Source organism: Octopus sinensis, unplaced genomic scaffold, assembly GCF_006345805.1.
Source record: "Octopus sinensis unplaced genomic scaffold, ASM634580v1 Contig16466, whole genome shotgun sequence".
NCBI classification, from domain to species: Eukaryota; Metazoa; Mollusca; class Cephalopoda; order Octopoda; family Octopodidae; genus Octopus; species Octopus sinensis.
Window position 1 is genome coordinate 65,001 of NW_021834364.1, and position 12,180 is coordinate 77,180.

Genomic DNA, 12,180 nt, shown 5'->3' on the forward strand with positions numbered 1-12,180 from the left:
TGAATGAATGAATAAATAAATTCTTTAAGTATAAAAAAAAGTAAAGTGTCCAGTTCCATGTTTAATTTTTATCTATTGTCAAATCTATTCCTATCATATATTCATTTTATAAACTGGTGAATAACATAATTTTTCGGATTATTAACCTCACTTGTAGAGTGTATGTTTACAATATTTAAAATCCCGGTTTCTTAGTTGTTGGATCAGAATGTCAAATCTCATTCTAATGTAGATGTGTTGCGTTCATTAATGAAACGCTCAAAAAACACTCTTTTAAATGTTTACCGAAATATTCGTGTCACAAAATCTGAAAAGAGAATTTGTTCACTCTTACCACTGTAATGATTTCAAGCTGTTAATATTTATATATTTTTCAGGTGGATATGAAGACTCAAGGGGACAGTCTTTTCGATATTATTGACAAAAGGGATCACATTACAGTCCAGGCACAGCTTTTAAGAGGGGGAACGGATGTAATTCCGGGACAGCCATTAGCTTTCTTCTGTCGTATGAATATGTCAAGAAGTGTTAAACGGCAATCAGGCTTTGGTGACGTCAAAGTAAGTCATACTTTTGTTCAATCGTACAAACATATGTATCTATCTATCTATCTATCTATCTATCTATCTATCTATCTATCTATCTATCTATCTATCTATCTATCTATCTATCTATCTATCTATCTATCCTTTTGCTTGCCTTTCTATACCCCATTCCTACCGAATTATAATCTGCTATAATTATCTAATTTGTATTAATTCATACATGTGTAACACACACACGCGCGCACGCGCGTGCAACTCTCCGTGTGTGTTTTGCTCGTTGTGTCTATGTGTGTGTGACAGAGAAGTGTGTTGTTATTTATGTGAGACAGTGTTTCTGTGCATGTTTATGCGTTTACGCTTTCATAAGCAAAAATGATAAGAAAGCGTCAGTTTGGGCATATAAAAATGTTTAGTACAAAGAGCTAGCTAGTTTCCTAGGCAGCGGACAGACAGACAGACAGATAGATAGATAGATAGATAGATAGATAGATAGATAGATAGATAGATAGATAAGTTTCTTTATTGGCCACACAGGGTTGCACACAGATGGGACAAGTTACAAGGTAGAGCTTTTCTTTTGGGGGATGAAAAAAACAAAAAACAAAAGAAACAAAAAAAGGGGGTGGCGTAGGTTTTCGATCAAGAGGGATCGTAAAAGGGAAGAAAAGAACAAAAAAAAGAAAAAAAAGAAAAAAAAGGAAAAGAAAGAAAAAGAAAAAAAAGGAAAAGAAAGAAAAAGAAAAAAAAGGAAAAGAAAGAAAAAGAAAAAAGGGAAAAGGAACAAAAGAAAAGAAAAAAAAAAAAAACGATCAATAGGGATCGTGTATCACAGTGTCATGATGTATGGTGTAAAGGGGAAAACAAGTAAGGTTTATCCGTGGGAAGAAAAGCCTACGAAAAAGACCACGGTAACCTTGGTCAATATTGTTATATGTTACCACATTTGTTTGCATGTGGGTAACCCTCTGTTTTCAATTTCTGGGTTCATAGGACTATGCTCAAGGTGGCTTCGTCATTCATACGTGCCATCCTTGCTACATTCACCCATCTTTTTTTAAAACGTTCGCTAGACAGACAGAAAGATAGATAGATAGATAGATAGATAGATAGATAGATAGATAGATAGATAGATAGATAGATAGATAGATAGATAGATAGATAGATAGATACATTGAAGAGGATGAGAGAGACGAAATGCAAGCATGAGTATTGAAGAAAGTTGGAAGGAAAAAAAAGGTAGACTTGCGTGCAAGTAGAAAAAGAAAAACGCAATATAAAAATTAGAAAATAAATAAAAGAAATGAATAAAGACTTAGTAGAAAAGTGACTACAAGTTAGGGATGATGCAGATTGCAAACAAAAAAAAAAAACAACAAAAAATTTAACAAAAGAACAGTTTCTACAATACAGATGTGAAATATATAAACAAACACACACACACACTATTCACAGCCACAACCAATGAGAAAATGCGAACTTGTTTTCGCTTATATTTTGTTTCTGACATTGTTTTTATTTCTTTTGCTATTCTTTGCTCTTTTTTTTTTATTCAAATGACTCTGGTAAATAAATGCATGCAAAAAAAAACAAATAGGTGAAAAAACCCCCAATGTACATATCGGAGGAAAGTAAACTGTAAGCTACGATAGTATTTACACGGAGAACGAAATGGAGTGAGATGAAATAAATAAATAATGAAATAAACAAACAAATTAGTTGTTTATTTGTTTGTTGATTTATTTATTTTGCTTCTTTCCATTACGCTCTCCGTGTAAATACTATCGTAGCCTTTGAATCTGATCATGTTTATGGGATAATAGTAATAATAAAACACATACACACAAACACACATATATACATATATATATGTATACATATATATACACACAATATATACTCACAAATATACACACACATATATACATATATATGTATACATATACATACACACAATATATACTCACAAATATACACACACACACACATATTAATATATATGATTACATATATATACACACAATATATACTCACAAATATACACACACACACACACATATATATATACATAAGTACATATAAATACTCTCACACGCATACACACACACACGCACATATTAATATATATGATCACATTCATACACATACATAAAAAAAAGTAGCCTCTTGAAATCCTTGGAAGATGAAAAACATGTAGCAAAAACAGAAAGATTTGAGAATAGAATGAACTGAAGAAAAAGACGGGGAAAATGAAGGAAATAATGAAATGTAACATGGAGTAACCAAAAAGAAAATTGATTTTATGTTTATATAAATACAAAGATAGATAGATAGATAGATAGATAGATAGATAGATAGATAGATAGATAGATACATACATACATACATACATACATACATACATACATACATACATACATGCATATTAACGTTTGTTATTTTGTTCAGTTATAATAAAAACAGATAGGTTCTTCTATACTTTTGTAGAGTACAAATTTATTATTCTTAAACAAGAATGTTGTTGATAGTGATATCGAAGTTTCGGCCAACTTACTCATCGACGGCCGGAACTTCGAAGACAAACGAAAGGACATAGCATCAGTATATTTGGTAAGAGTTATATATATTTTAATAAGAGTTTGATTCAGCTCCACATAATTTAAAATTAATATCTGCGTGTGTATGTGTGTATGTATGTATGTGTGTGTGTGTGTGGGGGGGGGGTAGGATGTTTGCGCAATAAAAAGAAAGGTACATTAAGTAATGTAGTTCTAGGCCCCAAAACAAGAGATGGTATGGTAACAATTGCAAAGCCTTTGATCATAGAGCTATTCGAACTAAGAACAAGTTGAACTTTCACAAACGCTAAAACTCTCTGATCACTCCGATGCTTAGTTCTGAGTTGTAAGACGTTCACAACTTCTTTCGTCTAATGTTGATATCAATGATATGATCCAGTACAGATTTCTTTGTGTTGGGGCAGACTTCAGTAGCTTGAAGTACGAATTAACAAAAGGCGAGATACTAAAAAATAATGTTTGTGTGTGCGTGTGAGTGCGTGTGGTGTGTGTGTGAGAGAGAGAGATTGTATTTATGTGTGTTATATAAGGTACAGGAAACTTATATGTATACCATTCTGCTTAAAAATAATGGACCTGCAGATACAATATCCCTGCATATCTCACGTCTGTTTTCATTCTTCCACTTCACTCTCTATTTCATATTTTCTCTGGAATAAATATTGCTCAATCATTTTCTCACAGTCTCCGTAAGGCCTTCTCTTTATAAATGTTCTGAATCCTTCACAGTCTTGGATTTTTATCTCATTCTGTTAATATATATATATACATATATATATATACATATACATATATATATATATATATATATATATATATATATATATAATATAATATATATATATATATATATATACGCACATATATATATATACATATATATACATACTTTTAATACTTTTGATATATATTTAAAATAATATAAATTAATTAATTTTATGTATTGGCTTATGTTTTTCATTGTTTGATTTGCCTAAAAGTGGTTTTATATCTAATTTAATATAATATAATATATTTTACAATAAAATTGGATTTAATCCTAAATCTGATTTTTCCCTGTAAGTTTGGATTTATTCCCTAATATTTTATAATTAATTATATATATATATATATATATATATATATATGTATGTATGTATGCATGCATGTATGTGTGCATGCATGTATGTATGCATGGATGTATGTATGTATGTATGTATGCATGCATGCATGTATGTATGCATGTATGTATGCATGCATGTATGTATGTACGCATGTATGCATGTATGTATGCATGTATGTATGCATGCATGTATGTATGTACGCATGTATGCATGTATGTATGCATGTATGTATATATGTATGTATGTATGTATGTATGTATGTATGTATGTATGTATGTATGTGTATATATACCACAAAATATTCAGAGTTACTCATTCAACATGTGTGTGTCACACTTTCAGTGGCAACTGAGCAGCATTCCATCGCGTATTTATAAGTTTCTCTATTTATATTTTTATTTATTTTTCTCTTTCTTAACCAGACAATGCACGTCCGCGGCCATTTTGTTGCAGTTCCTGATCCAGAACGAGGTGGGGAACAATTAGTGTTCGCTTCATTTTGCTATCCCCTTATAACTATTGATAGCAAAGATACACTTTTGCTCAGCGATACTATGATATTCAAGTCGGCACACCGTCTGGACATGACCTACTTGGAAATATCGCACAGGTGAGTTGGAACAAGTTCTTTACGCACGAAAGTTAACATTCATATATTTTTATTGAAGCCAGTCGTGACTGGCCGTTTACCTAGATCTCTTCTGTAAGTCAATACGATACAAAAAATAAACTTGACCTGTGTCTTTACGTCAATTCATATACCTTTCAGAAAATTCTATCATATAATACCATTTATATATATAGGTCACCTCCAATTTACGTACACGCATGCACGGTGCAGCCACAATATAAGGGTCAGTAAGAACAAGTGCATTGAAATAGTTATTATAGAAGATTAACAACACGTTGGGACTAGATATTTTATACATATTTAGATATATCCAATATCTATCTTTCGAGAAAATTTCAAGTGAATGGAATAAATATTTCATAAGTTATGTGGAAATTAACAATCTTCCAAATTGCAGTGGCCAAATTGCAGTGGCCAAAAGTAAAGGGTCACTTAGAAAAAAATGAACTGCTAACCGAGATATTTGTTGTTTAGAAGTCTGTTAATGGGATAACAGTTACTTCTCATGATCTTACATTTTTGAAACATTCAACTGTCAACATAGCAGCTTGTGAGAGATGACCGGTGTTCTGTGATAAAAAACAAAAGATTGTGTGCCTTCACCAAGAGGGCAAGTCAAATTCTGCGATAGCAACTTCTGTAGGGAAGTCTAGAAGTATTGTGCAACGAATCGTAGCTCGTTTTAAGTCATCAGGATCGACAGATGCTAAACCCCAAACCCCAAGACAGGATTGTATTACGGTTAGAATGTCACTGAAGGATAGGTTTAAGAGTGCTGCTGAGATATCCCGCGCATTTAGCTCCACTTCCGATCTCAACATATCGCGCAAAACAGTTTCTCGGAGGTTACGAGGTTCTGGGTTGCTTGCCCGGGCACCGGCAAAGAAACCTCTGATCTCCAAGAAGAATCAAAGAGTCCGTCTGTATTTCGCTCGCGAACATGTCGTTTGAACAGGAAAACAGCGGTCGCGAGTTCATTTTAGCAGTGACTCGAAGTTTAAAGTGATTGGTTCCGATGGCAGGATGTACGTCCGACGAGGAAATGGCGAAAGGTTATCTCGTGCATGTGTGAAGAAGACAGTGAAATATGGAGGAAGCAGTATAATGGTATGGGGAGTGATCTCTGCTGTTGGTCCTCGTCCACTTATTCGTCTACAAAGGACTGTCAATGCTGAAATCTATAAGCAGATTCTTAGACAGCATGCCCTTCCATATCTCTGATCCTCATCAGTTCAGCCTCCTATCTTCGTGCAGGACAACGCTCTTTACACTGTGGAGAGAGCCAGAGACGTTTTGAGTGATGAAGGGGTTGATCTCATGGACTGGCCACCTTGAAGTCCCGATCTAAACCCATAGAAAACGTTTGAGAGATTATTGGAGATGGGCTGGGGTGCGAAGGAGAAATCCAGAGAACCAAGGTGAACTCTGGGAATTATTGAAAAACGAATGGAACAGTATTACTCCATCATTTTGCAAGAAATTAATTCAGTCCTGTTGTAACAGATGTCAGAAGGTCATTGATAGTAAAGGAATGTTCACAAAATATTAATAGTAAGGGTTTCTTTTTTGTCCTTGTTCCATTTTTCATTATTATTCTAAGTGGACCTTAACTTTTCGCCGTTGCAATTTGGAAGATTGGAAGATTATTTGTTTATTTCCTCATAACTTACGAAATATTTATTTCATTCACTTGAAATTTTCACGGAAGACAGATAGTAGATATATCTAAATATGTGTAAAAATATCTAGTCTCAACCTTTTATTAATTTTCTATAACAAATATTTCAATACACTTGTTTTTACTGACCCTTATATTAAGGCTAGCTGTTTTAATTGAACATTACTGAGTTTGTTTAATTGACATGTCAGTTTGATGTAATGGTAGTCTCAGCAATGTTTATTGAGAAGAGAGAGGGCAAGAGTTGTGTGTGTGTGTGTGTGTGTGTGTGTGTGTGTGTGTGTGTGTGTATTGAGGTCGAAAGAGATACAAGAGAGAATAAGAGAGAGAGAGAGAGAGAGAGAGAGAGAGAGAGAGAGAGAGAGAGAGAGAGAGAGAGAAATGTGTGTCTGCGTGTGATAGGGAAGATACGCCGCATTTTCCCTATCACGCCGCATTTTCCCTATTATTTCATAGTTGAAGTTCCCTTTGTAAGATTTTATTTGTTTGTACCCTCAGTTGCTGTTGTTTATTTAGTCTCTAAGTAAGTCTTTGAGAAGCAGACTAAGCAGATCTATGATCGAATGCATTCCAGCCGTGACCATCACGTTTCTTTCGATTAGTACATAATCCACTATCCATCTATTTTAAAGAAAGTAGATTGTATTTTGAGGGAAATAAAATTGCTATTACCAGCAGATCGAACAATCACATAAAGGGTCCCTAGTTGATTGGTTGGTTGGTCCATTAGTCCATCTCCACTCTCTTCTACACTCAGATTCCATATCCCTTAACTTTTACTTGTTTCAGCCATTGTACTGCAGCCATGCAGGGGCACCGCCTTGAAGAATTTTTAGTCGATCGACCGTAGTACTTATTTTTATTTTAAGCCTCGTACTTATTTATAGTACGGGCTTCTTTCAGTTTCCATCTATCAAATCGGTTCACAAGGCTTTAGTCAACCCAAAGCTATAGTAGAAGATATTCACCCAAGGTGCCACGCAGTGGAACTGAACTCAGAACCATGCTCCTACAAACGTACAAATGTAATATATTTAACGTGCAAATGTAATATATTTAATTCTATGTACATATATTTAAAATTTCTCTTTTTATGGTTTCAGTGGTGAATTTCACTTGGGATTTTCGAGCGAAGAAATAATCTCCAAGTCTTGGTATTCCTTTTTACACCCTGAAGATATATGGGAAGGACAAACCAAACATATTCAATGTAAGTTTATCTCCATTCTTTACTTCTCTAGAGTATCAAACGTGTATCAAACGTTGAATGCAGTTGGCAATATTTCTCGACTCCTCAAAGGCGACGAGCAAGCAGAATCGTTAGCATGTCTAGCAAAATGCTTAGCGGCATTTCCTCCAACTTTACGTTCTGAATTCAAATTCCGCCGAGATCGACTTTTCCTTTCATCCTTTCGGCATCGATAAAATAAGTACCAGTTGAGTACTTGGTTCGATGTAATCAGCATTCCTCCTTTCCCGAAGTTTCTGGCCTTGAGCCCCACCCCCGCAACATATTTTGGCAGAATTGGTAGGGCCTCTTGTAGAAATTTGTGATGATATTTTACATTCTGTATCCAAATCTCAACGCGGTCTGCTCTCTCTTTCATGTTTTCAGTTACTTGGTTCCTCAGTTTTTAGTTCGACGAAATTGATTAAAGTTATACTGTCAAAATTTGCTGACCTTGTGACTAAATTAGTAATAAAAATACTGTCGTCATAAGCAAATATTATTATTACTAAGGCGGCGTCATGGCGGAAAGCTGGCACGCCGGATTGAATGCTTAGCAGCATTTCGGTCGTCTTTACTTTCTTAGTTCAAATTCCACCGCGATCGACTTTGCCTTTCATCCTTAAATATGTACCAGTTGAGCACTGGTACTTATTTTAAGGATGAAAGACAAAGTCGTCTCGGCGGAGATCTCAGGCCCTATACCTATAATAAAAACAAGGCGCCGAGCACGTTGAACAAAATGTTTAGAAGTATTTCTTCCGACTTCTTACGCTCTGGGCTGTGGACTGACACAATCAGTAGAGCATCGAACAAGATCTGGTCGAAGACTCGCAGAATTTGTAGAGCATTGTGCAAAACGCTTGTAGAATTTAGGTACAGTACTTTAGGTTCGGAGTTCAAATTCCACCGAATTTGACTTTACTCTTTTTAAGAGTAATGGACAAAAGCATCAGAAAGCCGGATACAATATTTTACATTATTTAATTTCATCCCTCTTCAGGCCTATTTATAAGTTTCTGACAGCTATTTGTATTTCCGGTAAGATTTATTTCCCCTTATTAGCATAACAAATACGGTTGAGTAAAATATAAATGTTGCTCCTTTTCGTTCCCCTTCTCATTTAACGTATAAGAATATTTGAACTATGCGAAACTCATTGAAAAAATAATCACACTATACTCTTTCTTCATTTTTCTTTCTTTCTTTTTTTCAGTAATCAAGTCTCGCCATGAAATGGGTTGTATGCTTACAGTGCGCATGCTCATGGCAAACGGACAACATATCTGGGTTAACATGGTCATGCATGTGAGGCAAGCACTAGCCAACAGTGACGACCCTGTCGTGGTGTGTGTCAATCAAGTAATCAAGTAAGATGAAATGTCCCATATATTTTCTTTAAAAATATACATTTATATTGTTATACTAGGAGATGGCCATATTGTGCTAATTAAACACACGCACTATAAATTGGCAAAATATTATTTTGCCAATTTATATTGCGTATGTTTAATTACCATCCCCAAGAATAACAATATCTGTTTCAATACACGACTTCATATCAAGAATCTTGCAAAAAACAAATACATAGACTAATATATATATATATTATATATATATATATATATATATATATATAGGCACAGGAGTGGCTGTGTGGTAAGTAGCGTGCTTACCAACCACATGGTTCTGGGCAAGTGTCTTCTACTATAGCCTCGGGCTGACCAAGGTCTTGTGAGTGGATTTGGAAGACGGAAACTGAAAGAAGCCCGTCATATATATGTGTGTGTATGCGTGTGTATATGTTTGTGTGTCTATGTTTGTCTAATATGGAATAAACACAACCATGTCACATAACAGAGAGTTTCCGATGACATCCTTATATTTATTTTTGGTGGCGAGGAATCATTGCTCTTCTTCTTCTTCTTCTTCTTCTTCTTCGTCTTCTTCTTCTTCTTCTTCTCCTCCTCTTCTTCCTGCTCCTGCTCCTTCTCCTCATCCTTCTTCTTCTTCTTCTTCTTCTCCCCTCCTCCTCCTCCTCCTCCTCCTTCTTCTTCTTCTTCTCCTCCCCTCCTCCGCCTCCTTCTTCTTCTTCTTCTTCTTCTTCTTCTTCCTCTTCTTCTTCTACTTCTTCTTCCTCCTCCTCCTCCTCCTTCTTCTTCCTCCTCACCTTCTTCTTCTTCTTCTTCTTCTTCTTCTTCTTCTTCTTCTTCTTCTTCTTCCATCCATCCATCCATCCATCCATTCAAAACCAATCCAATATTAAAAAAAAAATCCATATCTTAAACGAACGTTCAATTTCCCTTAATGTTCGTCACTCTCTCTGCATGCTTCTATGTCTCTCCACGCACACCGTATATTAAGTTTTTAAAATCTAATATGTTTATTTATTTATTTATTTATTTATTTATTTATTTATTCCATTTTTCTCTAGTGAGGACGAGGCTTGTCAGTTAAGAGGTCCAGCTTATGCCTATTCCACGGCCTGCGCAACACAAGTTCCCGCCATAGATATGCTACCTCCTGGGGCGGCTTACTATCCGATGGCAGCCTCCATACAACCTGAAGACCTATTGACACCACACATGCAGCAGATTGTCTACGACGATCCGATGGCGCATGCCTATACAACATTTAGCCTAGACAGGCATCACCATCACCACCATCACCACCTCCACCCTTCACATGCGCATCACCAGCAGCAGCAGCAACAACAGCAACATCAGCAGCAGCAACAGACACAACAGCAGCATCCATCTTCACATCATCACCACCATCAGCAGCAGCATCAGCACCACCAGCATCTTCACCAGCAGCAAACTAGCCACCAACAGATTCCGCCACACCACCATTCTCATCCTCACCCACATCCTCATCATCATCATCATCATCATCTTCAACAACAACAACAACAGCAGCAACAACAACAACAACAGCATCAACAACAGCAACAACAACAACAGCATCTGTCTCCTTACGGAATTCCTTTACAAGCTTATCCTAAGATGGCACCCACAGGAGGATGCGGTTATGTGAATGCAGGGCAAACGGCTGGTCCCGCCCTGCCACAACTTCCACCACCACCGTCACTGCCACCACCACAACAACAGCAGCAACAACAACAACAGCAGCAGCCACAGCTGCAGACACTATTACCGCCGCCATTACCACCACCACCCCCTCTACAACCGCCACCACCTTTATCCGCATCAGTGTCGTCTGCTGCTCAACATTTAACGAATCAAGTCAACTCTTCCGTTCCTCAACAACTCCCACCGCCACTCCCACCAACACTCCCACCACCGCCGCCGCCGCCACCACCACCACCGCCGCCACCATCATCATCGTCGTCGTCTTTACAAGCCCAACCTTTGATAGACTCAGTAAGCAGCAGCAGTAATAGCAGCAGTTCGGCTTGCTTTCAAGAAACAACCACTAGTCTGGTGGATTCCATCACGAATAGTACAAGCAACAGTGCAAGACATTCAGGTGGAGTTCCTACAAACAACAGCAGTAAAAACAACTGCACCGACATCCTAAACGCTGCAAAAGGATGCCACAGCAGCGTCAACAGCAGCAGTAGAAACAATAACAGCAACAACAAAAACAATAATAACAATAAGAACAGCAGTAACAGTAATGGTAGCAATAACGGTGGCAACGGGAGCTCAAATCAACTACTTCAGAACCAACAGCAACAAAGATCACCCCAGCCACATATCCTCAATAACAATGTCATTCCCAATAACTATAACACCAATAGCAACAGTAGTAGTAATAGTGCTAACAGTACAACTACTATTAGTAACAACAGCAACAGTAACCAGAACAGTAATAATAACATCCAGAACGCGAATAACAGTCACAGCGAGAGCAATAAAAATAATAATAATTCAATTAGTAGTAGCAGCGGCAGTGTTAGCAGTAGCAGCAATAGTAGTGGTAGCAATAGTAGTAACAATAACAGTGGTGGTAACAATAGTCGCAGCAACTGCCAGAACAATAGCGAAAACAAAAGAAGTCAGTCGATTGGTGTCTTGGCTCTTAAAAGAAAACTGCAATCGACCAATCAGGACTCGTCTATGCAAGAATGTAATCCACGTAAACTAGGACGTCACATGTCGCCATGTTACAGCAATAAGAACAGCCATAGCGACGGACATCTTTATCTGTCCGCATTAATGCACTCGGGGGTGCAGGAGGTTATACAGGTCAATTATTAGTCGGAAGTGGAGGCGGAGGTGGTGGTTACACATACAATAGCAATTCGTCTGTAATACATCCTCTTTTTCATCACCGTCAGCTTTGCTTTCATCATCTTCATATCAATGACATCGTTATCGTCTTCAAATGGAGATCTTCCATCCGGCTTAGATTTCTCCTCAAGTAGGTGTATGTACGGTCCAATTCAGTGTTTGA

At 36.8% G+C, this 12,180-nt stretch overlaps 1 protein-coding gene across 1 annotated transcript in view; it reads left to right on the top strand.

Moving 5' to 3' along the window:
- LOC115230821 overlaps window positions 1-11,972 on the top strand; it is a gene marked incomplete at its 3' end in the record, with an annotated part of 14,498 nt that extends 2,526 nt beyond the window's left edge. Inside the window, exons 4-8 of the mRNA XM_029800945.2 lie at window positions 378-560; window positions 4,647-4,834; window positions 7,637-7,743; window positions 8,978-9,131; window positions 10,196-11,972. Coding sequence (XP_029656805.2) covers window positions 378-560; window positions 4,647-4,834; window positions 7,637-7,743; window positions 8,978-9,131; window positions 10,196-11,972 — 2,409 coding nt within the window. The remainder of the gene's footprint in view (window positions 1-377; window positions 561-4,646; window positions 4,835-7,636; window positions 7,744-8,977; window positions 9,132-10,195) is intronic.
- Window positions 11,973-12,180: the final 208 nt, after the last annotated feature.